At 45.9% G+C, this 26,720-nt stretch overlaps 1 protein-coding gene across 8 annotated transcripts in view; it reads left to right on the top strand.

Annotated features, from left to right (window-relative positions):
• Positions 1-25,740, top strand: part of GLYCTK (glycerate kinase) — a 33,393-nt gene extending 7,653 nt beyond the window's left edge. Inside the window, exons 2-8 of one of the 8 annotated variants that reach the window (XM_077858657.1) lie at positions 14,876-15,882; positions 19,914-20,002; positions 21,234-21,310; positions 22,602-23,017; positions 23,225-23,376; positions 24,001-24,176; positions 24,491-25,740. In XM_077858657.1, the coding sequence (XP_077714783.1) occupies positions 22,641-23,017; positions 23,225-23,376; positions 24,001-24,176; positions 24,491-25,357 (1,572 nt within the window). In that variant the 5' untranslated portion in view covers positions 14,876-15,882; positions 19,914-20,002; positions 21,234-21,310; positions 22,602-22,640 and the 3' untranslated portion in view covers positions 25,358-25,740. Of the gene's footprint in view, positions 1-14,875; positions 15,883-19,913; positions 20,041-20,209; positions 20,335-20,453; positions 20,649-21,233; positions 21,311-22,285; positions 22,422-22,601; positions 23,018-23,224; positions 23,377-24,000; positions 24,177-24,490 lie in introns of those variants that run through there. The other 7 variants (XM_077858656.1, XM_077858658.1, XM_077858659.1 and 4 more) reach the window with 7 other exon arrangements.
• Positions 25,741-26,720: the final 980 nt, after the last annotated feature.

The following is a 26,720-nucleotide window of genomic DNA, read 5'->3' as shown; positions in this document are numbered from 1 at the left end:
CAAGCCAACTTGATTCCAAGTTGACCATGAAGAAGATAACCTAAAGGCAAGCCAGCAGGATGAGAATGGCAGAGCAGAAAGATGGGAAAGATCTGTTATGGGTTGAATTGTGTCCCCCACCCCCAAAGATGTACTCTATAATGTGATCCCCAGGACTCTAGAATGTGACCAAGTTTAGAAATAGGTTTGTAGCAGATTTAATTAGTAAAGATGAGGTCATACTGGAGTAGAATGAGCCCTAAATCCAAGATGACTGATGTCCTTATGGGAAGAGGAGAGAGAGAAAGAAGATAGTCATATGATGTTGGAGGTAGAGATGGGAGTCTTTCCTATAGGTTTCAGAAGGAACATGACTCTGCTAACAACTTGGACTACTGGCCTCCAGAACTGAAACAATAAAATCCTATTGTTTAAGCCACCCACTTTGTGTGACTGATAGGGCAGCTTAGGACACAACCCTCAGTCTTTATGGCCTGCGCACCAACACTACAGCCATCTTACCTTGAGATCACTTGTTATGTAAAATAATTATTCCTTATTGTTTAACCTAGGTGGAAAGATTTCCACCCCCCCCCCAGCTGTATTGAGATATCATTGACATGTAACATTATGTAAGGTGTACAAGGTGATGATGATTTAATACATTTATATATTGTCAAATTAGTACCACAATAGGGTTAGGATTGGCCCATTTATTAATTTTTTATTCATTTGAGAGCATGAGAGAGCACAAGCAGGGTAAAGGGCAGAGAGGGAAACAGACTCCCCACTGAGCAGAGAACCCAAAGACATGAGGCTGGATCCTGGGACTCCGGGATCATGACCTGAGCCGAAGGCTTATGCTTATCAACCCACTGAACCACCTAGGCAGCCTCAATTTTTAAATTTCATGCTACACAATTTAAAGTGGAACCTCTCCTAAACAATATGGCTTCCAAAACTCAGGGCTCCTTAGGAATTCCAATTCTTTGAGTTACATTTCTGAGATAGAATGCCCTGTGGAGCTTCCCTGGAGCTTAAGATGGTTTCGGAGGAAAAGCCTTTCCTTCTAGGTTTACTGGCTGTCTAATGATTAAATTGAAATAAGACAGAGGCGACTGGGTGGCTCCGTCAGTTAAGTATCCGACTCTTGGTTTTGGGTCAGGTCATGATCCTGGGGTTGTGAGATTGAGCTCTGCTCAGTGTAGAATCTGTTTGGGATTCTCTTCCTTTCGCTCTCCCTCCCCCTCTGTTCTTCCCTCTCTGACCCTTCCCTTGCTTGTGCCCAAGCCTGTGCTCTGTCTCTCAAACAAGTGAATAAATAACATCTTTGAAATAAGACAGGTTAACAGGAGAAGGACAAATTTAATTACATATGTAGGTTTGGGAGCCCCACAAAGACAAAGGGAATGCCTTGCTCAAAAGCATGAAGGGAAGGAAAAATTCTTTTCTACTCTCAAGCTCTTCCAGCTGGAATAAGAATTAAGTTGACATGAGACAGATTAACAGGAGGAAAAAAACAATTTTATTACATGCACATAGAAGCCCAGTTATGAAATTAAGACCAAGAATGACCAAGGCAGGTGGGTTTTGTACTTTTACACAAAGCGAATACATCTGTGAGGAATTGACAGACCAAGGAAAACTTCACTTAGTAAAGAATTCTAAACAGAGTTGGGTTGGGGGTCGTAAATTAGTAAAAAGTAAAAAGAGCTGTTTCTATAGCCTTCTGGTTTCTAAATTTCCCATCTCTGGTGTTAAGGATGTCTCTTTAGCTCTTGGTATAGGGAGGGTACCTTTACCTGGAAGATTTATTTCCAGCTTTCAAGGGGACAGAGGAGGGTCTGAGTGTCTTTCCTGAATAGGTTGTCTCTTCAGTAACTTTTATGTAAAATAAGCAATATGTCAGGGTGCCTGGACATCAGTGGCTCCGTTGGTTGAGCATCTGTCTGCTTTCAGCTCAGGTTATCATCCCAGCACCATGGGATCAAGCCCCAGGTAGGCCCCCCTGCTCAGTAGGGAGTCTGCTTCTCTCTCTCCTTCTGCCCTTCTCCCTACTTGTGTGTGTGTGTGTGTGTGTGTGTGTGCGCGCGCGCGCACGCGCGCGTTCTCTCTCTCTCTCAAAAATCTTATTAAAAAAATAAGCAACATGTCAAAATAGCATATTTTGGGGCAGCCTGCCCTTGGCCCCTACCTACAGTTCCCTCCTTTGAAACTTCCCTGGAAATTTCACATATTCAAAGTTGAACTGGTACATTGTTCCATCTTGTTGAGTTAGTCTCTTAGTCTTGACAATAGATTGGTTCAGCTAAACTCATTTCAGGAGACAATGATGCAGGTGTGTTTTTAAAATTAGGCCTATGATTCAGATAAGGTATTAAATAAGAGGCATTCCAATGGAAACAAGAGAAAAATAATGGTTAATGATTAAATCAAATTGTAAACCAGTTTTTGAATTTTTAGGCCAGCTAGTCAAGATTTCTAGGTATCAAGCTTGAAGCATCTTCAAATAGAGAGCAGGCAGTGACAGTCTGACAAATTTTCCTGGTTAATAGTTCAAATGTCTCTGGTGATCTCTGAGGGGCTCACAGAGCAACAGGCATAAAGATTGTCTATACATAAGCTGTTGTGTGATTTCTCCAAAGTTTACACCAAGTCATTCATATTTAGTGTTCAGAGCTTCAGGAAAATGGGCAGTGTTAATTATCAAATGATTCCAAGTCAAAAGGATGGGAAAAAAATTTAAAAACCATTAGTTTGGAGGGTTGTAGCCAGGCAGAAGAAATCAAGATCTTATAATTAGCTATATTAGAATGTAGTATTTACACAGGTGTATTATTGGAACACAATTTTGCTCTCTACAATCTCCCTCATTTTTTACCAAAGACAGCTAAATTAAGACTCATTTGTTTGCAAAATAAGTCTAGTTTCTTGATTCTGATTCTTTGTAAGTGCACCAAAAATAGTGATTGGTCATATAGGCTTTTAAACCTGTTTTGTTGGAATTTTTTAAAAGATTTTATTTATTTGAGAGAGAGCACACATGAGAGAGCATGAGTGGGGGGAGGGGCAGAGGGAGAGAGAGGGGCTGACTTGCCAATGATGCTCAGGACCCCAGGATCATGACCTGAGCTGAAGGCAGACATTTAACCAAGTGAGCCATCCAGGTGCCCCTGGAATTTTTAAATAAGGAATCTCTAGGTTGAACTTTTAAAAAAATGCATCTTTGAACTTTATTATTTTTGAGTAAGCTTTATGCCCAACATGGGGCTCAAAGTCACAACCCTAAGAGATCAAGAATCGAATGCTCTACCAACTGAGCCAGCAAGGCACCTAAGTTGAACTTTTAACTTCTTGAGGCCAGAAGCCAAGCCAAATACTTGCCATCAGACTTTACCTGTAATACATATAGATCTAGGTTAATTCCAATCTTTTTGAGGTCCCCAAAATATCCTGAGTTCCTGCCCCTGCCAGGAAGTGCCCTCTTTATTCACCTGGTAAATGCTGCTAGGAATCCCAGAAGTAAGGAGCTGGGCTGTTTTTCTAAGGGGCTTTAGTGGCTCCATATAGTCAACCTTAGTTCCTTAAAGGTATCTGGTTGTATATGAGTCTATGCATGTCTCTCAAATATGACATTCGAAAGCCTTGGTAATATAACTGATGCTTCCAATTGTGGTCTGTTATGAGGAGAACAGATTCTCATTGAACTTACGCAAATAAACACATTGCCATGAAAATATAGGAATTCTCACTGAGAATTCTGAATTCTGGAGGGATCAAGTACGGAAAAAATGTTTCAATTTGGGCACAAAAGTATATTTTATCAAATTGTTATAATCAGGTAGCTAAGAGAAAGTTTCCTTAAACCTGGAAAAACAAAACATTAAAAAATTCAGCAATGTGGGGCACTTGGGTGGCTCAGCTGGTTGAGCATCTGACTCTCGGTTTTGGCTCAGGTGGTGATCTCAGGGTCATGGGACTGAGCCCTACATGGGGTCCTGGGCTGGGTACAGAGTCTGCTTAGGATTCTCTCTCTTCCTCTCCCTTTGCCCCTATCCTCCCTCTTCTCTTGTGCATGTGCATGCTCTCTCTCAAGTAAATAAATAAAATCGTTTAAAAATTAGCGATGTTTTAAACAGAAATTTCATAAAAATCATGATCATCCTCCTCAGTTTCTTTAGTCTCATGTTATTAATTATTGTTTTGCTTGAATCCAGTTCTTCTACTAGTTCTGGAAATTCTTACCTAGTTCAGTTTTATGATCTTAAGGTTATGAGAAACCTATGTTTGTCAAAAAGTCTTTTCCATGAATCTCTTTGAAGATCAAACACATTTATAGGAACCCTTTGTAAAAACGTCTGAGTAAAGGTATAACTCTTTATATGATAAAAGACTTAAAAATGGCCATAGTTAAAGATCTGATTAAAGTTAATTACAGTGCAACTCACAAGGAAATCCAGTTATGTCTGTGACATACAACACTTCAAGATAATAACATACCATGATAGGGCAGCCCTGGTGGCTCAGTGGTTTAGTGCTGCCTTTGGCCCAGGGCCTGATCCTGGGGACCTGGGATCAGGTCCCACATCGGGCTCCCTGCATGGGGCCTGCTTCTCCCTCTGACTGTGTCTCTGTCTCTCTCTCTCACTGCATCTCTCATGAATAAATAAATAAAATCTTTTAAAAAATAAAAAAATAAAAATAACATACCATGATATATCGAATTTCTAGGAGTTTCATAAAATTTTAGAACACTTACTTGACAGTGCTTCCTAAGTAATGTAACATATAAAATAAACCTAGTTAGTTTTATCTCTCACAAAATCTTTGAAATGTTCCAGGAACTCTCTGGTACACCTCAGTTAGGTTATGGTCAATAGCCTTCATTTTAGAATTTGATTTTGGGAAGATTGTCAGCAAATACTTACAAGGCTTCAATATTTCGCTAAATAGGATCACAGATCACTATGAAATATTTATCTATTTAACCAAAATGACAATAGAAGATCTTTTTTTTTTTAAGATTGTATTTATTTATTCATGAGAGACACAGAGACACAGGCAGAGGGAGAAGCAGGCTCCATGCAGGGAGCCCGATGTGGGACTTGATCCTGGGTCTCCAGGATCACACCCTGGGCTGAAGGCAGACGCTTAATCGTTGAGCCACCCAGGCTGCCCACAATAGATCTTAAAGGCAAATATAGGGACACCTGGGTGACTCAGTGGTTGAGTGCCTGCCTTTGGCTCAGGGCATAATTCTGGAGTCCTGGGATTGAGTCCCGCATCAGGCTCCCTGCATGGACCCTCCTCCCTCTGCCTGTGTCTCTGCCTCTCTCTCTCTGTCTCTAATGAATAAATAAATAAAATCTTAAAAAAAAAATAAAGGCAAATACAGAAGGTTACATAGTTATGAATAAAACAGCTCTTTTAAGATTCAGGTTTTTTTTTTTTTTGAATAATCAAAGAACTGATAAGACAAAATACAGAATCTTCCTCAGGCAGATTACATTAAAGGTAAAAACAAAAAAATAAAAAATAAAAAAATAAAGGCAAATACAGAAGGTTACATAGTTATGAATAAAACTTAGCTCTTTTAAGATTCAGGTTTTTTTTTTTTTTTTTGAATAATCAAAGAACTGATAAGACAAAATACAGAATCTTCCTCAGGCAGATTACATTAAAGGTAAAAACAAAAAAACAAAAAACAAAACAAAAAAAAACTTTGTTTAGGGATGCTTGGGTGGCTCAGCAGTGGAGCATCTATCTGCCTTCTGCTCAGGGCGTGATCCTGGCTGGTTCAGTCTGAAGAGCACGCAGCTCTTGGTCTCAGGGTTGTACGTTCCAGCCCCCTGTTGAGTGTAGAGATTAGTTAAATTAACTTGAAACAAACAAACAAACCAATAATCAAGAAAATGTTTTCTTTAACAGAGATAAAAGCCAAATTCTAATTTTGTGTCAATGTACTTTTGATATTAAAACTTATTTTAGGGGCACCTGGGTGGCTCAGTCAGTTTAGTGTCTGCCTTCTGCTCAGGTCATGATTGTACCCCTCCCCCTGCTTGTACTCTCCCTCTCTCTCACATGCTTTCTCTCTCTCAAATCAATAAAATCTTAAAAAAAAAAAAAACCCTCATTTTATTTACTTACTTATTTTTTTAAAGATTTTATTTATTTATTCATGAGAGACGGAGAGAGAGAGGCAAAGACACAGGCAGAGGGAGAAACAGGCTCCATGCAGGGAGCCCGATGTGGGACTTGATCCTGGGACTTGATCCTGGGACTCCAGGATCACGCCCTGGGCCGAAGGCAGGCACTAAACTGCTGAGCCACCCAGGGATCCCCTATTTATTTACTTAAAGTAATCTCTATACCCAACATGGGGCTCAAACTTACAACCCTGAGTTCAGGAGTTACACATTCCATCAACTGAGCCACCCAGGCACCCCTACAACTTCTTTTTTACATTCAGATTTTGTCCTAAGTTTTTCTTTATATAACCAGCCTCACTTTAGGACAAAATTATTTTCTTTTCCCTGAATGAAAACATGTTCCCATTCTTCATTTTTTTTCTTACCAAAAACACATTATCTTATTTTCCTTGTATTCAGAGTTGTTTCCTTTATTATTTTCGGTCATCTTAATTATTACATTTATTAGAATGCTTAATTAACTGCTTCATTAGAAACCTCTATTTCTAGTGAAAACTAGGAAGTAAGCAATTATGAACTATTACACTAGAATTCTTTAGATTGGTAAGTTTATGAATACATGTCATAATTCTGGGATGCCAGGGTGGCTCAGTTGGTTGGGCATGTGACTCTTGGTCTCAGTTCAGGTCACGATCTTGGGGTTGTGAGATTGAGTCCCACACGGGGCTCCATACTCAGCAGGGAGTCTGCTTGAGATTCTCTCCCTTTCCCTCTGACCCTCCCCCTGCTTGTATTCTCTCTCAAATAAATAAAATCTTCAAAAAATACATTTCATAAAGTATGTTATATAATGTATTAATTATATAGAAACATGTATTTCTTTATAGTACAGTCTTTCATTAGAGCTCAAAATCTGTTTTCTAATGGACCCAAATTTATCTTTAGTTTCTTTGTAATAAGACAAAAATAGATAAACCCATGTCTAATATTCAACGTTTATAATTTTATTTGGCAATTACTTGGATATTAAATGAATTATTTAGGGATCCCTGGGTGGCGCAGCGGTTTGGCGCCTGCCTTTGGCCCAGGGCGCGATCCTGGAGACCCGGGATCGAATCCCACATCGGGCTTCCGGTGCATGAAGCCTGCTTCTCCCTCTGCCTATGTCTCTGCCTCTCTCTCTTTCTCTCTCTGTGACTATCATAAATAAATAAAAATTAAAAAAAAATAAATGAATTATTTAACTTTGCAAAACTTTAAACTTTCAGATTACAAAAAGATTTGGAGAAACTATTACAAAAGTTTACCTAAAGCTTTATCTTATTTACATCTATTTAATTTACTTGTTCTTGACAATTATTTTTAGATTGCCAGTAAAAACTTTGAGACTTCAGGGCACCTGGATGGCATAGTTGGTTAAGCCTCTGCCCTCTGCTCAGGTCATGATCCTGGGGTCCTGGGATCGATTCCCAAGTCAGGCTCTCTGCTCAGTGGGGAGTCTGCTTCTCCCTCTCCCTCTGCTTCTCCCGCTCGTCAAATAAATAAAAATCTTAAAAAAACAAACTTGGAGACCTCAAAGTTAGTCATCCTTTCAAACTATCACTATTATTTTAATCAATTTATAATAGAGATAAATACAGCTTAAATACAGGCAGAATAAGAATTTTAATTTTCATGTATTTGAGTTAGAGCAAGAGTGAGAGAGCACAAACAAGGGAAGGAACAGAGGAGAGGGGGGAAGAAGACTCCCCACTGAGTAGGGCTCATTGCCTCAATCCCAGGACCCCAAGATCATGACCCAAGCTGAACTTAGACACTTAACTGAGCCACCCACATGCCCCTAGCAACTTGTATTTTTTTAAGGAGTTTTTATTTAAGATTTTATTTATTTATTATTCATGAGAAACACAGAGAGAGAGGCAGAGACACAGGCAGAAGACACATGCAGGGAGTCCCACGCCAGACTCCCTGCATGGAGCCTGGTGTGGGACTCGATCCCCGGTCCCCAGGATCACACCCTGGGCTGCAGGCGGCGCTAAACCACTGAGCCACAGGGGCTGCCCACAACTTGTATTTTAAAAGACCAACCCTCATCTCTGCTTTTTTTTCTTTTTTTCTTTATTCTAAGGCAGTTGTGGACTATGTCATTTTAAAGACATAAGATTTATAATTTTAAGGGGCAGAAAAAGAACACAAGTGTTTTTTTGTAAGTATAGGACACTTTTGTTCCAGTATCTTGATCTTTTATAATATCCATAAACAGGGCACCTGGCTGGCTCAGTCAGTAGAGCATGTGTCTCTTGATCTCAGGATGAGTTCAAGCCCCACGTTGGGAGAGGATCCTACGTAAAAAAAGGATAGTATCCATAAACATTTTTAAATAAATAGGTGAGGTTTGTATAGCAAGGTTGGCTGTGACTTGTTTCTAGGATTGAGTTTCTGGTTTTATAGATTTTTGTAAGACAAAGACGTTTTTAATTCCCCAAAGAACTGGATTATATCCTCAATATCAAGGGATAGGTCCAACTTTTAACTAAATTTGTTTCTTTATATCACAGAGATATTTAACTAAAATAGGAATCAAAAGATTTATGCCTTTGTACAGTCTGAATAAAGCATTTTAACAAAAGCCTTCTGAGTACTGAGAACAACAGTTTAACCTAGGCTTTATTCATCTCTGAATATTGTCCTTTTCAGATCATTTGTAGGAGGGCCTGGGAGAAATTTTTGTCACCTGTTTCTTCTGTGAAGGGGGGTTTCTTCGGGGGGCAGTCTAGCCTGTCTAATAAATGTAGTATTATCTTGGGCCGGAAGAACTCCCCTTAGCAGCTAGTCAGCGTTTCTGTGAGTGGTTGTGAATAGCAATTAATCTTTCCAATTCCTCTCTAAATTTGGTAGGATCTTTTGAAAGTGGAAGAAAAGGGCTTTATAATTTAAAAGATCTGCTGTTCAAGGGATATGAATTCTTTGAAGTGGGGGACACTGGGGGGTAGGGGGATAATGTCCAATACATCTGTGAAGGTTATTGCACAGAAATGCCTGAAGCCTGCAGACCTGATTACAACAAAGTGATCCCCACTGCCCGTCTCAGATGCTTCTGCTAAATTCACTTTCTGACTTTCAGCATTTACAAGAGAAGCCTGTATATTTTGAACCTTGAGATTTAGCTGGAATGCCCTCTGCAAGTCTTTTAGGGAAAAGGAGGTTAAAATAGGCAGATAAGGGGCAGCCCCAGTGGCTTAGCGGTTTAGCGCCGCCTTCAGCCTGGGGTGTGATCCTGGAGACCGGGGATTGAGTCCCGCGTTGGGCTCCCTGCGTGGAGCCTGCTTCTCCTTCTGCCTGTGTCTCTGCCTCTCTGTGTGTGTGTCTCTCATGAATAAATAAAATCTTAAAAAAAAAAGTCTGATAGGAATGGATTTTAAGAAAGGGAATTTACCGTAGATGTGGTCATTTATTTGTCTTAAGTCTAATTTTTTCTTGTCAAGGGAATCCTAAGGCTAGCCATTATTCTAATCAGACAATTGAGAGTTCTTTTTTTTTTTTTAAAGTAGGCTCCATACCTGACATAGAACCCAATGCAGGGCTTGAACTCAAAACCCTGAGATCAGGACCTGAGCTGAGATCAACAGTTGGAAGCTTAAATGACTAAGCCACTCAGGCACCTCAAGAGAGTTGTTGTAAAGGATTCTTTTTTCCAAATTCCAAATATAGCCAATTTAAAGGATTTACTGTGTCACCAGTGATGAATAGGATCCATTAATAGTGACTCAAACCAATAAGCCTTTTAATGGCTTAACCAAAGATGCAAAAGGTGTCCAGAGAGGGCATAGATAATGCAGCCTCCATAGCTCAATAGTTCACTCCCAAAATTAGTGTAAGAGCAAAGACCTCCATTGCCCAGGAGGTAAGGATGTCTCCAGTCTCTTTGAAATTGTGAGATGGCTCCAGTCACAGACCTGCTAAACTGTGACACTGGGTTGGTGCCACTGGAATGGGATTTTTTCCAGCACTGACAAGCAACGAAGATTAGACAACAAAGGCCCCTTATGGGCTGGGACCTTTTAAAAAAATTATTTAAGTGCATTTTACCAACATATAGTATAACACCTAGTGCTCATCCTGTCAAATGCCCTCCTTCATGCCTGTCACTGGGCTGGGACCTTTTATGACAGATTTTCCTACAAGCAGCAGAGTGCAACTTGTATGTGTCTGTTGCACTGGTCACCAGAGGGCACTCCAGGAAGTATCCCCTCCTGGAGGCAGAGACCAGAAAGAATATTCTCACTGGTCAAGCTCTTAGGGCACAGAACAAAACAAAAGGAAAAAAAACCTCATCCTGTCTTTACATAGAGGATCCACAGCAAAATTTGTCTCAATAGATGCCAGGCCGATCAGAACCTTTAACTGACCGGTCTCTGAGGCCAGTTCGAACAAGCAGGCTTGTCAGTCTGGGCCAATGTCTGTGTTCCGCCCTGTGGTAATTCCTTTTTAAATAAACAACACAAAAGACACAGAGAAAGGAAAACAAAGACGATCTCTGGGAGAAAATGGATCAATACCCAAAGACAGCTCTATCAAAGTTTTACCAAGGGTTGCTAACCCCGAGAATTTAGTTCCACGGTATTTTCTCCTGCTAATCTAAATTTAGAAAAAGAAAGGTTCTTCCCACTCTAGCTCTATTGGACTACACAGACAGAGATTCCAGGAGGCTGACATGGTAAGAAATCTTACCTTCTGCCACTTGTATGTCAGATGTCCCAGGATCTCTCAGCTGCTGCAGTGTCTGGAGTGAGTGATGTCTAGTGAGTTAAAGTACCCTTTCAACTATGCCAACAGAAGGGAAGGAAAAATTCTCTAAAGCTCTTCCAGTTGGAGTAAGAATTAAATTGGCATGAGACAGATTAAAAGGAGAAAAAAAAAAACACAAAGTTTCATTACTTGTGCGCAGAGGCCCACTTATGGAACTGCGATCTCAAGAAATAACCAAGGTGAGCAGTTTTTATACTTTTTACACAAAGAGACAATAAATCTGTGAGGAATTGACAGGCCAAAGAAAACTTCACTTTGGGAGCTTCAATTAGTAAGGAATTCTAAACAGAATTTGGAAAAAGAAAAAAAGAATTTGGACTGGGGTCATAAATTAGTAAAGAATAACGAGCTGTTTATATAGCCTTTGGGCTCTAAATTTTCTATTCTCTGGCAATAAGGGTGTCTCTTTAGCTTCTGGTATGGGGGAGAGAGGAGGCTCTGAGTGTCTTTCTGTGTAGGTTGTCTCTTCAGTAACTTTTATCTAAAATAAGCAGTATACCTAAAAACAAAACAAAACAAATAAGATAAGCAATATGGCAAAATGCCACATTTGGGTCAGTCTGCTCTTGATCCCAATAGGCAGTCAGGCAATTGAGGGCTGTTTTTTTGTTTTGTTTTTTAGTTTTTATTTATTCACCTACTCACTTAAAGTAATCTCTACACCCATTGTGGGGCTCAAACTCACAATCCCAAGAACGGGAATCACATGCTCTTCCAACTGAGCCAGCCAGGTGCTTCGGTAGTTGAGGTTTATAAACCATCCTGAGCTAAGGAGAAAAGGGTGGAGGGCTGGGGCTTCAAGGAAAAGGAAGACAATTCACAAGAAGATGATAAGAGCAAACGGTTGGTAAACAAATGTTTGCCATGCCCTGCAGGTAAGTCTTTCTGATGTAAACAGTTATCTCTGGTAACAGCTGTCTTCCTGTTACAGGCACCCTAACTGAATTCTTAGGCAGTTTAGGGAGAGGTGAGAAGCTTTTCCTGAGTCAGCTAGGTCTTAATTGCCTTCAGCTCAAAACAATCCACGTGCCAAAGAGGCACATTTTGGGGATGGTGTTTTCTACTTTCCACCTCAACTTTTTTTTTTTTTTTTAAGATTTTATTCATGAGAGACAGAGAGAGAGAGAGAGAGGCAGAGACACAGGCAGAGGGAGAAGCAGGCCTCATGGGGGGAGCCCGATGTGGGACTTGATCCCGGGACCCCAGGACCACACCCTGGGCCAAAGGCAGGCGCTAAACTGCTGAGCCACCCAGGGATCCCCATCCACCTCAACTTCTTAAAACAAGCCCTCACAGTAACTAGAGTTGGGTGACTCTTCTCTGTGTGTGTGTGTGTGAACATAATTACTACAGAGGAAGAGCAGAAGGTTGGAACACAATTGCAACCCATGGTGACTCTGTACAGCACGTTTTGGCTGTCACACTCAGTTCACATAGAACCACTTCGTACCTGACAAATTGCCTGATTCCCTAAATGAATGCTTCATTTCACTTACCACTAAGAAGAAATAATGATGGCCATGAGTGGAGGTAACATTTTTACATCAAACATTTTTACATCAAGAGGTTATAAACCTCTTCTGTGGCGTTAAAGGCACCTCAGCAGTGATTACATTCTGTGAAACATATTTTCTACTGTTTTCTTTTTGTTTTTTCCCCCTTCTGTTGATCAAATTAATATATACTTAAAAGCATTTTAAACGATTAGAACATTTGATTTTTTCCCCCCAAGGAACCCACGTATGATTTCATATAATTTATGTGGCTTGTACCATGTCTGAATTACATGCAGTGTTCAGTTCCTCAAGGGATCAGCCTGTGGACGACTCAAAGTGTGGCCGTCAGCTACTGAGTGAGCCCAGCAGAGGGATTCTAGGTCTCTTGCTTAACTCTCCTGGGCCAAGTGACCAGGACATGCCTGTCCACCAGATGGGGGTGAGGGGTGGGGAGGGGCTCAGACATTCTCGTTATAGCCTCAGCGTTGCTCAGGAACCACAATGCCGCCTCTGCTTCCCCCATTGTGGAGGACTGGCACTCCTAACATGTGGCCACTTAGTGGAATTTCTCAGAGAGGTCCTGAGCTCCAGGATCAGGATGTCGGAAAGGAGGGCTTCTTCCCCTGGTAGCACGACCAACTACATATTTTTTAGGGCCCTGTACAAAATACAAATATGGCCCCCTTCTCAAAAAAATTAAGAAATGCAAGACAGCAACAGTAGAATATTCAACAATACTCAATATTTGAGTGTGGAATCCTTCTGACCTTGGTTCCCTATGTGAATTGCACAGGCCACATCCACAAAGCTAACCCAGCCACAACTTGGAGCCTTTCTAAATGCACTTTATTTTATTTTATATATTTTTAAAGATTTTATTTATTTTATTTTATTTATTCATAGAGACACACACACACACACACAGAGAGAGGCAGAGACACAGGCAGAGGGAGACGCAGGGTCCATGCTGGGAGCCCAATGTGGGACTCGATCGAGGGTCTCCAGGATCACGCCCTGGGCTGCAGGCGGCGCTAAACCGCTGCGCCACCGGGGCTGCCCTATTTTATTTTTTTAAAGTAGGCACCACGCCTCGCATGGAGCCCAGCGCAGGGCTTGAACACATGACCCCTGAGATCAAGACCTGAGCTGAGATCAGTTGCTTAACCAACGACTGGGCCACCTAGCACCACTTCCCCCCACCACATGCACTTTAAACACTTGTTTCTTTAATGCTCTTAACCTTATTTTAATGAACACTGAGGTCCTGAAAGGTTAAGTAACTTTCCCAGTGTCACATAGCCTATAAACCTAGAGTCTGGATTCACACTGTGCTTCTGACTGGAAAGTTCCAGTCCTGTTTCTAGGGCAAAGGGTAGGTAATCATTCACATTTTTAAAAAGCCCATTGTTGGTAAACAATGCCTTTTTGTTATGGAAGGAAGGGATGGGTTCTTCCCAATTAAGCTTAGGCTGCCCAGATTCTGGAAGGATTGCCTAGAGCTCCAGGGCCTCTGCCTCTAAACCTAAAGAACTGTTTCAACCCTTTCTGATAATTCAGCGTACCCTGCTTGAGCAGCCCCTCATAGATCACAGCCGAGCTGCTCTGGGTGCATTGTTTGTATCCCCCACCCCGCCTTCCAAGAAAAATAGCTGTGAGGGGTTTCGCAGCCCTCACTAAAGACAGCTCCACTCCTCCCCACCTCCCACAGGTGGCCCTTCACTACCCCATCCTTACGTTGGAGCTCTGCATCTCCCAGAGCACCCTACCTTGGGCCTGCCCTGGAGAAGTGTCCAGTACTGCAGAGACAAAGACAGGGGTGGAGGGTGGAAGAAGAGAGGCTCCAGAAGGTTCATTGCAGAGCTGGCCCTGGAAGCCCTGAAAAGGGAGCTCTTCTACCCCTCAGTGCCAACTTTGTGAGGCATTAAGGGCTGAATGTTAAGGAAAAGTTCCCAGATATCAAGGACAAGTGGAAGGGAGGCCAGAGACACCAGGAATCCCTCCCTGAGGAGGCAGCTGCCCCCAATTTGGAGGCAGAGCCTCTGACTTATCTCAGGTTTTGTATAAATTTTAAAAAATCACTGCTTTTTTTTTTCACAGCGTTATTTTATTTTAGATTATTTATTTATTCATGAGAGACACAGAGAGGCAGAGACATAGAGGGAGAAGCAGGCTCCTCACAGGGAGCCTGATGGGAGACTTGATCCCAGGACTCCAGGAACATGCCCTGAGCAAAAGGCAGACACTCAACCACTGAGCCACCCAGGCATCCCTTCACAGTGGATTTTAAGGTGGGAGAATGTTTTACAGGTTCTCTTATGGATGCAGTATAATAATTCACAATACTTCAAAGATTGAATACCAAACCGAGTGCATCTTACTGGAGAAAAGACTTAAGACGTCCATATTCACTAATTTTGGTTATATCAATCTTTTTTTTTTAAGGCTTTATTTATTCATGAGAGACACAGAGAGAGGCAGAGACATTGGCAGAGGAAGAAGCAAGCTCCCTGTGGGGAGCCCAATGCGGGACTCAATCCCAAGACCCTGGGATCACAACCTGAGCCAAAGGCAGATACTCAATCACTGAGCCACCCAGGTGCCCCTGGTTCTACCAATCTTACATTTCTTGCTGGTCCTGAATTCTTCCTATCATTTGTCTTTGTCCAGTCACAATTAAAATGCAATAAAGGATGAGGACTCCTGAAACCACATGAACTGATGGAATAAAAATCTACCGTGCCACAGAAACCCAAGACTGATGCAAAGAATTTTGTAGAAGCTTCTTTGTAGAAGCTGCCTTTCTGCTTTGTACTCCTGCCTTGTGGTATTGATCAGTGCATAAGACTCTCTGAATTTGTGAATGCACAGCAAGCTGTTCTTGATCTCTTGGTGCATCTAGCAAGATGAATGCCAGTGAGAACCAACGTTTTCCAGATGATTTGATATCAAGAGTAGATCAAGATTCTAAGATGCAGGTCCTAATTTCTGAATCCAAATTGCAGCCCGATAAAGTGTGCATATCAACAAACATGGTGCAATAACATAGACCCCCCACATCTTGTGGCTTTTTTCCCCTCTTATATCTTAGTGGGTTTAAACATCCAAGGTTATTTTCCACTTTCAATACGTCCTTTGTAGGTTGTCAGGGTGGCTCTTCCCATCAGTCACTCAGGTCTTAGGTTGGCAAAGAAGCCACCATCTTAAATGTTGTCAGTTACCAAGTCCAAGGGGAAAATGCTCAGGAAGGCCTCACTTGGGCAGTTAACTGTCCTGAAAAGAACCATACCACTTCTACTTGCTCCTCATTGGCCAGAACTAGTCGAATGACCCTTTTCAACCACAAGGGGCCCAGGAAGGGGGGTGGAGAGAACTAGACTTAGGTAGTAAATAGCACTCAAACCACCCTTTGAGGTTGGAGGACAGCAGGGTGAATGTTGATAGAGGAGCAGGTAATAATGAAGGGGGATGGCTGCTGGACTGGCGACATGCACTAATATTAATGACCTTCTCAGGCATCTTAAACCTTAAATGGTTGTGGTCTGTAATCAGCTTCCTCGACAAGCAGGACTGACTTAGAGCAGAGCCAAATCAGAAAGCCCAAGGCTAAGTACTGTTCTCACTAATTTGTACCATTCACTACCCCCAATGACCCCCTCGAGCTGGTGTGCAGGGGTGGGAGGGTGATTTCAGAGTTACAGAGACCAAGTACTATCCCTGTTGAACTCCTATGGTTCAGCGCTGTTAATGGAGATGGGTGCCATTACTGCCACCTTCTCCTGGTCACTGATGACCTAACATTACCCAGGAATGACCTACTTGTTTGCTCTAAATGGGAACATTTAAATTAAAGCTGAAACTGAAGAAAAAAAAAAAAAGCTGAAACTAAGTAAGTTCCGTAAATCCTCCCTCGATAAGGTATGAGTACATTGCCTTCTTTCCTTTGGCTTGCTTAAATAATGTGGAAGACTTATAATTGACTTAAATGTGTGTGTGTTTTTTTTTTTAAGATTTTATTTCTTTATTCATGAGAGACACCGTGAGAGAGAGGCAGAGACACAGGCAGAGGGAGAAGCAGGCTCCTCACAGGGAGCTCGATGTGGGACTTGATCCCGGGACTCTGGGAACATGCCCTGAGCCGAAGGCAGACGCTCAACCACTGAGCCACCCAGGCATCCACCTCCCTTTTTTCTTTGTTTTTTTTTTTTTTTTTTTTTTTTTTTTTTTAAGATTTTATTTATTTATTCATGATAGAGAGACAGAGAGAGGCAGAGACACAGGCAGAGGGAGAAGCAGGCTCCATGCAGGGAGCCCAACATGGGACTTGATCCCGGGACTCCAGGACCACGCCCTGGGCCAAAGGCAGGCGCCAAACCGCTGAGCCACCCAGAGATCCCCCCCCCCTTCTTTTTAAAATAAAGCAAGCTCTATACCCAATATGGGGCTTGAACTCACAACCCCATAATCAAAAGATCAAAAACTCTACTGACTGAGCCAGCCAGGCACCTCATAAATGGTCTTTTCAGCAGTTTTTTAAAAACATAAAATAGCACTGCAAAAAGTAACATACGTAAACCTTAATGACATTAGAATACCATTTTTAATGTCTGTTAAGAAGTACTATAATTTATTTGTATAAATACTTGTTTTTAGATTGCTTTATACTAACAACTCTGGGCTGAGTATCTTTATGTCCATTTGAAGGGGATCAGAATATGCCACCCTGAAATATGCCACTTTGGCATAAGGATTATTATGAGTTGAGGGCATTTGAGAACAGATGCAGAAAACAGATTCAGAAAAGATTCCTTGCCCTTCTCCTTCCTATCTAAAAGCAGGACATACATTTCCCATGAGAAAGGATCCCTTCCTGTACCAGGAGGTGGAGAGCCAATGCTAAGATAAATCTGTACAAACAAATCCTTATCTTCCATTAATTTCCCCCATATATTTATTTTCCCACAATTTACTGCCCCAAGAAGTTCGAACTTCTTTTGTCTTGTCACATGTCTCAAATTTATCGCTCTTTGTTAAAAATGGTATATAAGCTCTCAGGCCCAAAGGCTTCGTTGGAGTTTTTACTTCATTTCTGTAAGCACCCCCATATACATGTGAAATAAACTTTTTTCTCCTGTTAATGTCTTCTGTCAGTTCAGTTTGTCCCAGGGCTTCAGCCACTAAACCTAAGAGAATAGAGGAAAAGGGTTTTTTCCTCCTCTACATCTTTTTGTTGTTTAAAGATTTATTTATTTTTAGAAAGAGAGAACATGCACACCTTACGGGGAGCTCGATCTCACAGCCCATGAGATCATGACCTGAGTGGAATTCAAGAGTGGGATGCTCAACCGACTGAGCCGCCCAGGTATCCCACCCCTACATCATCTTTGTCTATACATCCAATTATTTCCTTGGTCTGGAGTTGCCTGTCACATTTTTGACATTGATACTTATTGCCAAAGTGCAGTTAAAAAGACTATAGACGGGGGATGTCTGGGTGGCTCAGCAGTTGAGTGTCTGCCTTTGGCTCAGGGTGTGATCCCGGAGTCCTAGGATCAAGTCCCACACTGGGATCTTTGCATGACGCCTGCTTCTCCCTCTGCCTGTGTCTCTGCCTCTCTGTCTCTCATGAATTAAAAAAAAAAAAAATACTATAGACAGGGGTGACTGTCGGTTAAGCACCTGACTTCCAATTAAATTATGATCTTAGGGTCCTGGGATGAAGTCGGGAGTTGGGTTCCACATTCAGCTGGGAGTCTGCTTCCTGCCACTCCCTCTGCCCATTCTCTCTCTCTCTCAAATAAATAATCTGTTAAATAAAATAGCTAATATTGTTTAAAAAAAATTGTAGACACATTCATGCCTACCATCAAGGCGTGTGTATGCATTTTCATGAGCCTAATTGTTCCCTTAGATTTAAATTCCACCGCTACATGAGGCTTCTACATTTACTCACTACCACCATCTCTTTTTCTTTTGTGAAGTTCTTTCCAACTTGGGTCTGCAGTACTTTGCAGCTGAGTACTTCACTGTTCTCTTGTTAATTCATTTTAAAAAAGGAAAGAAAGTGTGTATGTGTGTGGGGGGGGGGGATAGAAACCCCAGCTTTTATTAGTGCCTGGTGCTATGCGAGGCAGTAGAGATGCAAATACGAGTTAGACCAAGTCACCATGTTCCAAGAACTCATAGTCCAGTGGGCATCTAAAGTTTGATGTTAAATACATCTTGTGAGTAGCTATGGAGTGGGAAGGGGATTTTAAAAAAATGAGTATAATTGGTCTCCTGCTTACAGTCTGACAGTACAGCACTGGCATAGTAAATGGTGTCTGTTCATGAGTCTCTAGCACTAAATGATGAAAGAGGTCCTCAAATATACATTTCTTCCAGCAGTGTGGGACTGTCATTACAAACGCAGAGTAAATCCCCAACTAAAAGTACCACTTCTTACCCATCCCAGTAGCTATAGCATTTGACCCACATAGAAGGTCAGGAAATAAAAAAAATAAATAAAATAAAATAAAAAAAAAAAAAGGTCAGGAAATGTCTGTTGAATGGTGGAGGAATGAATAAATTCACGATGACTAAAGACTGCTTATTTATAAGCAAGGAAAAAAATTTAAATATTTAATATTTAAGTATTAAATATTAAATATTTAAATATAAATATTAAATATTTACAATCTCCCCACCTCTAAAGAGGGCAGATCCTACTAAAGGTGCCTTTGTTTTGATGATGGAGTGGGTAAGTTTGGGAGAGAGTGATAGGGAATAAAAGGTCCTCTATTATAAAGGGGGGTAAAATCCAGGGAAACAGCTAGGAAGGAGATAGGAGTTCATGAGAGCAGAGCGTAATGTAAAGAGATGGGGCAACTGGGATCCCTGGGTGGCACAGCGGTTTGGCGCCTGCCTTTGGCCCAGGGCGCGATCCTGGAGACCCGGGATCGAATCCCACGTCGGGCTCTCGGTGCATGGAGCCTGCTTCTCCCTCTGCCAGTGTCTCTGCCTCTCTCTCTCTCTCTCTCTGTGACTATCATAAATAAATTAAAAAAAAAAAAAAGAGATGGGGCAACTGCAAAAGGGAGTGGGCGGGGGCAAATATGTTTTATATTTAGAAAGTCTGCTGTGTGATTTGTGATGTAACTCCCCCCTCTCCCCAAGAAAACATCAGTTATTTAAAAAAAAGTGCACTCTTTGGTCAATACTTGTCTTTTGAAGGTGGGAAGGCATCAAGTCGGGGTCAAGGGTGGACACAGGCTGAGAGCGGAGACAGTAAGGGAGGCCCAGGGTGGTTTGTTATTTATACACAGCTCGTGTGTTCAAGGATCACGGAATAAAACTTTGAGTCCGAGCTGTTACTAGGTTGGCCAAGGGGGAGCGCGGCAAACAAAGAGTTGGATTACAGTGGTGGTGAAGAGCCAGGGTGATTTAATCTGGCTCCAGAGGGGTGGGTTGTGGGCAAGTCGTAATTCTCAACCTGCTTGCTCAGGGCAGTGCCGAGCACCTAACAGGACCAAGGCATCTATTTGCTGACTGCTGGGTTCCTACGGGATAGAGGAGGGTCGGTTACAGCAGTCGGTGAGTCAGACATCGCTGCCCCCATTGCAGAGATGAAGGTAATGAGGCCCGAAGGTAATTCCAAGCCTCCCAGAGGTCAGGGCGGAGCCAAGGGCCCTTCAGGCCCCACTGCAGCGAGCCCCGCAACCCGCTCCACCGCAGCTTGCGCGGGCACCCTCGCCCCGCCCCCGGCCCCGCCCCGGCCGGCCCCGCCCCTTCCGGGTCCCGCCCCGCCCACCGGGAGTACTTCCTCTCCGGCAACGGCAGCCGCGGCTCGGAGCTCGGCGGAGCGGGGAGTCCTCGGCTCGAGGGCCCACGGGAGCAGCCCTGGGGCCGGGCAGCGGAGGCGCCAGGTGGCGGCGGGTCCTTAGTTCTCGGGTCACCACCGGACATCACGCGGCAGCCACTTCCCTCGCGAAGGCCTGAGGCTGACGTTACTTCCGGGGCCTGTGCGGGCAGGGGAAGGCCGGAAGTGGCCCCAGTTCCGGCCCCGTGGGCGGGGGGCGGAGTCCAGGAGGGGCCCCTCGGGGTTTCCGCGTTTGGTTCTCTGAGCGCCTGGGAGTTTAGGAGGCTGCCCTGAGCAGGCAGTGCGGCTGCCTAGCAATGATGAGACAGGACGTCCAGTCAAGTATGAATTTCAGATAAGCAACACATTTTTTTGGTCTAGGTAGGTGTGTCTCAAAGATTGTATGGAACATATTTATATTAAAGACGTGCCTCGGGGATCCCTGGGTGGCAGCGTTTGGCGCCTGCCTTTGGCCCAGGGCGCGATCCTGGAGACCCGGGATCGAGTCCCACGTCGGGCTCCCGGTGCATGGAGCCTGCTTCTCCCTCTGCCTGTGTCTTTGCCTCTCTCTCTCTCTCTCTCTATGTCTATCATAAATACAATAAATAAATACATAAATACATAAATCTTAAAAAAAAAAGACGTGCCTCGTTAATCTGAAATTCAAGTTTAACTGGACGTTCTGTATTTTAACATTTTAAGTGGCTGCCTCAGCCTTGAACCCCCCCCCCCATCCTCACCCCTCCATCCTCCCCTCGACCCTGGTATACCGTGGCGAGGTTAGGATCCTCTAGGCCTGTGTCCATCTGGGAAACAGGTACAAAGTTCACCCAGGCTGTCAAGCTGTTGCTACATTCTAAGCCACTTTTGGTTCCCGGCCCAATGGGCCAGTCCCAAGGGCTTCCTGGCAAAAAAGCTGAGGCCATTTTCCGAGTCCCCATGGCAGTGCCCTCTGTTCCCTTTCAGGGCTGGAAGTCAGGCAGCGCTGATCTTAAGGGGAAAATGAGAACCATGCTGCCTAAGTGGCTGAGGACTACACGTTGGTAGGTTTTTGAGGGAAGGATGAAATGTTTGGGGTTCAAGTTTTCTGTGTAAACAGTGGGCAGCTTCAGAGAGGCCACAGATGTCAAGGGGAGAGCATTAGTCTTAGTCTTCCCACCTCATTTGGCACCTGAGGCCCGGTGAAAGAAAAGGAGCTCTCTCTGTGGCAGAGCTGGATTTCCAGCCTCCTTCCTGTGCTCTGTCCACGCCTACGCTGCAGTCAGCCGGCAGCAATTATGGTGGGCATTGTTAAAGTAGATGCATTTTTTAGAGATGATCTCTTTGGGGCTTTATTGTCCCTGAGCTCTGGACAGTCTCCTGATCTTCACCCCAAGGCTTCTTTAGCTTTTACCTTGCCTAGTTGGGAAGATGACTGTTTGGCCTCAGCTGTGGGAGCCTGGTCTTTCCTGCTCTAGACGATTGGCTCTCACTCCCATGGGTGGTGTGACCCACAACTTGTATGTCAGAGCAAAAGGCGTGTTCTTGGCGGGGCTGGGCCCTGCCAGCCAAGTAGGTTCTGTCTTGCAGCTTGGGCCCCATGATGCATGGTCTCAATGTGGTGTCGAGGGACTTCTCTAAGGTTCCACCATGAGCCAGTCTTTGCTGCCACTTCTCATTGGAACCTGAACATTTTGCTGGACTGGCCTTCAGTGTTGGGATTCCTCAGGCTGTGTGTCTTGAGGAGTAAGGAGGGTCAAGAGGATGTGCTCTGGGCCTGCCTGTCAGTGCTCCTGTGAGCCTGCTGCCTCCCCACATAGACCTAGCCTTCCAGGCTCCACAGCCCAGATCCACAAGCTAATGAAATAGAGCAGGCTGCAGGTCATCAGGCTCGGGGTCAGTTGATGAGACAGCCAGCCGCCTTTTGGCAACAGAAGTGGTAAAGAGGTAGGGAAAGAGTGCCAAAAAGGGGTGTTGCCTCTGGATGAGGACTCATAAGTGCAGGGGGTGGGAAAGGGGTGGGGCAGGAGCCCACTGATAGGCACTGCTCCCTCTGTGAATGATTAACTCTCAGCCAAAGTGGGTGGCCTAGGAGGAGGGCTCAGCTAACAGGACCTTTGGACTTGGGGCAGAGTGTCCAGAGGGCCAGAGTATAATCGAGAAGAGGAGGACATGGTAGGTGGCAGGCTTGGGCTCTGAGAACTGGAGTGAGATCAGGCTGCTGAGGGCCTGGCAGATGGCCCATTGCAGCAGCTGCTGTGGGGTCCAGCTCCAAGCCCCCAAGGAGATGGCTGTATGTGGGGGGTGTCTGTCTCTGGTCTTGCAGCAGCCTCACTAATGCTTTCTTCCTCCTAGGTGGCCATGGGTGCCAGGTGGTGGTGAGAGCAGTGGGGCATGGCTATAGTTCTGCAAGCTCTGCCCTGCTTGGCCCGAGCACCCTTGCGCCCACTCCTCCCGGGGCGCCCAATGGTCCGGCTGGCCAGTGGCATGGCCCTGGCAGAGCAGGCGCAGCACCTGTTTGAGAGCACCGTGGGTGCCGTGCTTCCAGGCCCCATGCTGCACCGGGCACTGTCCTTGGATCCCGGTAGTGGGCTGCTGAAGGTGCGGGACCGGAGCTTTCAGCTGCGGCAAAACCTCTACCTGGTGGGCTTTGGCAAGGCTGTGCTGGGCATGGCAGCTGCAGCTGAAGAGCTACTGGGCCAGCATCTCGTGCAGGGTGTGATCAGCGTGCCCAAGGGGATTCGTGCTGCCATGGAGCGTGCTGGCAAGCAGTAAGAAGGCTTGGGGGGCTGTTTCCCACTGTCCCTGGGAGGGGAAGCTAGGTCCAAACTCAGTGCTGGATCAGGCCTCCCTCCCTCAGCAGCATCCCTTTTCTTCTGGGTCTGAACTGGCTTCAGAATGGGTGAAGCTGTACAGCTGAGAAATCAGGTGGGAGGAGAGGAACCCACCTCATCTCTTGCTGTCTGTTCTCTCTTCAGGGAGATGCTGCTGAAGCCACACAGCCGTGTCCAGGTATTTGAGGGTGCAGAGGACAACCTGCCAGATCGTGATGCACTTCGGGCTGCACTGGCCATCCGGCAGCTGGCTGAAGGTCTCACAGCTGACGATCTACTGCTTGTACTCATCTCAGGTGTGGGTGCCAGATTGGCTCAGGACAGTTTAGGAGGGTGGTGGTGGTGGTGGTGGTTCCAAATATCAGGTCGGGAGAGATGGTTGGTTTGAGCTCCCAGGATTACAGAGCAAGGGAGGCAGTAAGGTACCTGTATGGCTGACCGCTGGGTGGCTCTGGGCAGGTTATCTGGCCTCTCTGGAGCTGCGTGGGTCCTCCTCCCATTGACCATGTTGGGTGACCATGAGGGCACATAGGGAGCATGTAACTCAGGGTGTGGTGAGGGAAAATGCCCCTGCTGTTGCTGCTGTCTGTGTCAGTGTGACCTGGGGCTGGAACCCAGGTCACCAGCTCCCATGGAGCCCTTCCTTGGTCTCGCTGTCTCTTCATGATCTACCCCCATTCCAAGCTCATAAGGAATAGTTCTTCCAGTGCCTGCTGGGATCTGGGCTACTCAAGGCAGGGCACAGCCTCAGGTGCCTGGGGTGTGGTGACCATACACACGTTCACTGCATGTCCACACGAGGGCACCCTAACCCCACCTTTCCAGCATCCCCTTCCCTGGTGTGCCTGCCCGCTTCCCTAAGTGGGGAGGTTCCTTTGCAGTCTTATCCCTCTTGCCCAACTTCTTCACCCTATCTGCAGGTGGGGGCTCAGCCTTGCTGCCTGCCCCTATCCCACCCGTAACACTGGAGGAAAAGCAGACACTCACCAAGCTGCTGGCAGCCCGAGGAGCCAATATCCAGGAGCTGAACACCATCCGGAAGGCCCTGTCCCAGCTCAAGGGTGGGGGGCTGGCTCAGGCCGCCTACCCTGCCCAGGTATATGGGTCTCTTCTACCCCAGGCAGCCCTGGGCTGGTGGAGCCAGGCCCACAAATGCCAGGGAGATGAAAGCCTGGAACAGCTTGCAGATTGGCAGGGGCCTGGAGTGGGAGGGGCCTCAAGGATGAGGGTGGGGTGTCCAAATGGCCATGTGTTCTGCAAACCCCCTTGAGAGGGGTTAGAAAAGGAGGAGAAAATGTACCTGACAGCATGAGGGTGTGTGGATATGTGGCAGGGGATACGTGGCAGCTTGTCCTCCATGGCTATGGGGTGAGAAGCAGGAGGGACTGAGCCTCTGTGACTCCTCCCCAGGTGGTGAGCCTGATTCTGTCAGACGTGGTGGGGGACCCTGTGGAGGTGATCGCCAGCGGCCCCACTGTGGCCAGCGTCCATAATGTGCAAGATTGCCTGCACATCCTCAATCACTACGGCCTTCGTGCTGCCCTACCACGTTCTGTGAAGACGGTGCTGGCTCGGGCTGACTCTGACCCTCACGGGCCACACACCTGTGGTCACGTGCTCAACGTGATCATTGGCTCCAACACTCTGGCACTGGCTGAGGCCCAGAGGCAAGCTGAGGCACTGGGATACCGGGCAGTGGTGCTGAGTGCCGCCATACAGGGCGATGTGAAAAGTGTGGCCCGGTTCTATGGGTTGCTTGCCCAAGTGGCTGGAGCCCAGCTCACCCTGCCTGGGACTAGAGCCTCTGTGGAGGAGGATGAGCAACTTCGTGAGCTGGCAGCTGAGCTCCAGCTCCCAGACCTGCAGCTGAAGGAGGCTCTGGAGACTGTGGCCGGGGCTAGGGGCCCTGTCTGCTTGCTGGCTGGTGGTGAGCCCACAGTACAATTGCAGGGCTCCGGAAAGGGTGGCCGGAACCAGGAACTGGCTCTACGTGTTGGAGCAGAGCTGGGACAACGGCCGCTGGGGTCTGTAGATGTGCTGTTTTTGAGTGGTGGCACCGATGGGCAGGATGGGCCTACAGAGGCAGCTGGGGCCTGGGTTGTGCCTGAGCTTGCCAGCCAGGCTGCCACTGAGGGCCTGGATGTGGCCACCTTCTTGTCCCACAATGACTCACATACCTTCTTCCGCTGCTTTCGTGGTGGAGCATACCTGCTGCACACAGGGCTCACTGGCACCAATGTCATGGACGTTCACTTCCTATTCCTGCGGCTACGGTGATGGCACAGGTCATGTTTTAGGAGGCACAGAGGTGACCTATGGGGCAGCATCCTGGGGCAGAACAGGGTTGGTCTGCAAGACCTCACTAGGCTTTAGGGCCCCTTCTCTCCTTGGCCTGGTTGTTTGGTTGACCCTCACCCTTCATACCCAGGGCTTCTGCTCTGTGTTCATTCCCCCCAACCAGACTGGCAGATGGGAGTTCTCTTCTCTTCCTACTTTCTGTCATGACAGCAGGTACCCTTGAGGGCTAGGATGAGCACCTTGGCTACTTTGCTATTCCTGGTCTTCTCCCTCTACACGGGGCAGCCCCTCTGCTGAGCTCTTGAGTGTTTTTTCTGTGGGGTGAAGTAAGAAGGACTGCAAATAAAAAGAACCACACTCTGGGTTCTCTGTGTGTTTTCCCGCAGAGCGAAGACTCACACAGAGCTGTTGGGAAAGGGAGTGGGGTCAGGCTGTAGCCCCCGCACTAGGACTCTATAGGAGTTCCCCACACCTCTCTCTGCAGGACACGCTCAATACTTGTTTTACAGGAATAGGAGCCTAGGAAGGTTGATCCTGGCTTCTGGCACACTCAGTGTGGGCAAGCAGAGACCCCTGGAAGCACAGGCCAAAGGACTACAGTCTGTGGGGTCTGAAGGGGACAGGCCACCCATCCAACCATGACTCCCCTGTGGCATCCGTGCTGCAGTCTCCGGGTTCTGTATACCTTGCTAGGTGCAAGCTTACTAGCCACTGAGGCTGTCCTCAACTTCTGTATTTGGATAGCCCTTAGGGGATAGATCACACCCTTTGTTTATCCAGGGGCTATTCCCAACCACACAGGATTCTGGACCTTGTTTTCTTGTGTCAGGCCCATTTCCTCAGGCTAAACATCCCAGTTTCTTTGTAGCTGCTTCTTTGGGACACAGGGCAGCTCCTGGTGCCAGCCCTGCAGTGGGGGTCTCCAGTGCTGAGATGAGGGGTCAGAATATTGATGGGGTCCAGCAGCCATCTGCCCATCCCCCTGCTACAGTTGGCTAGGAAAGAGGCTTGGGAAAAGAGCAACAGAGGAAAGCTTCCCTTGGCTAGGCTAGGAGCCTGTCCTGGGAGAGGGCAGGGCTGCTGTCCTGTGTCTGGGCCCACTTGCTCAGCATCCAAGCCCTCCGTTGGCCGCCCCCGCCGTACGCCACGGCTCCAATCCCTATATGAGTGAGCAGTAAAATCACATAGGAATAAAAAGCCATAGAGAACAGCGAGGCCTGGGGCTGCTCCTGCTGGCCCCCTCTTCGCTGAGGGTGTGAGGGGCTCTGGCCCAGGGCTGGCACACCCTCCCTCTGGGAAGACACTCCCTCACCTACTTGGGCCCCAGACAGCCCAGCCGGCA

The sequence above is a fragment of the Canis aureus genome, chromosome 19, assembly GCF_053574225.1.
Source record: "Canis aureus isolate CA01 chromosome 19, VMU_Caureus_v.1.0, whole genome shotgun sequence".
Taxonomy (NCBI): domain Eukaryota; kingdom Metazoa; phylum Chordata; class Mammalia; order Carnivora; family Canidae; genus Canis; species Canis aureus.
The sequence above is the reverse complement of the archived record's forward strand: the minus strand, read 5'-3'. Positions and strand labels throughout refer to the sequence as shown.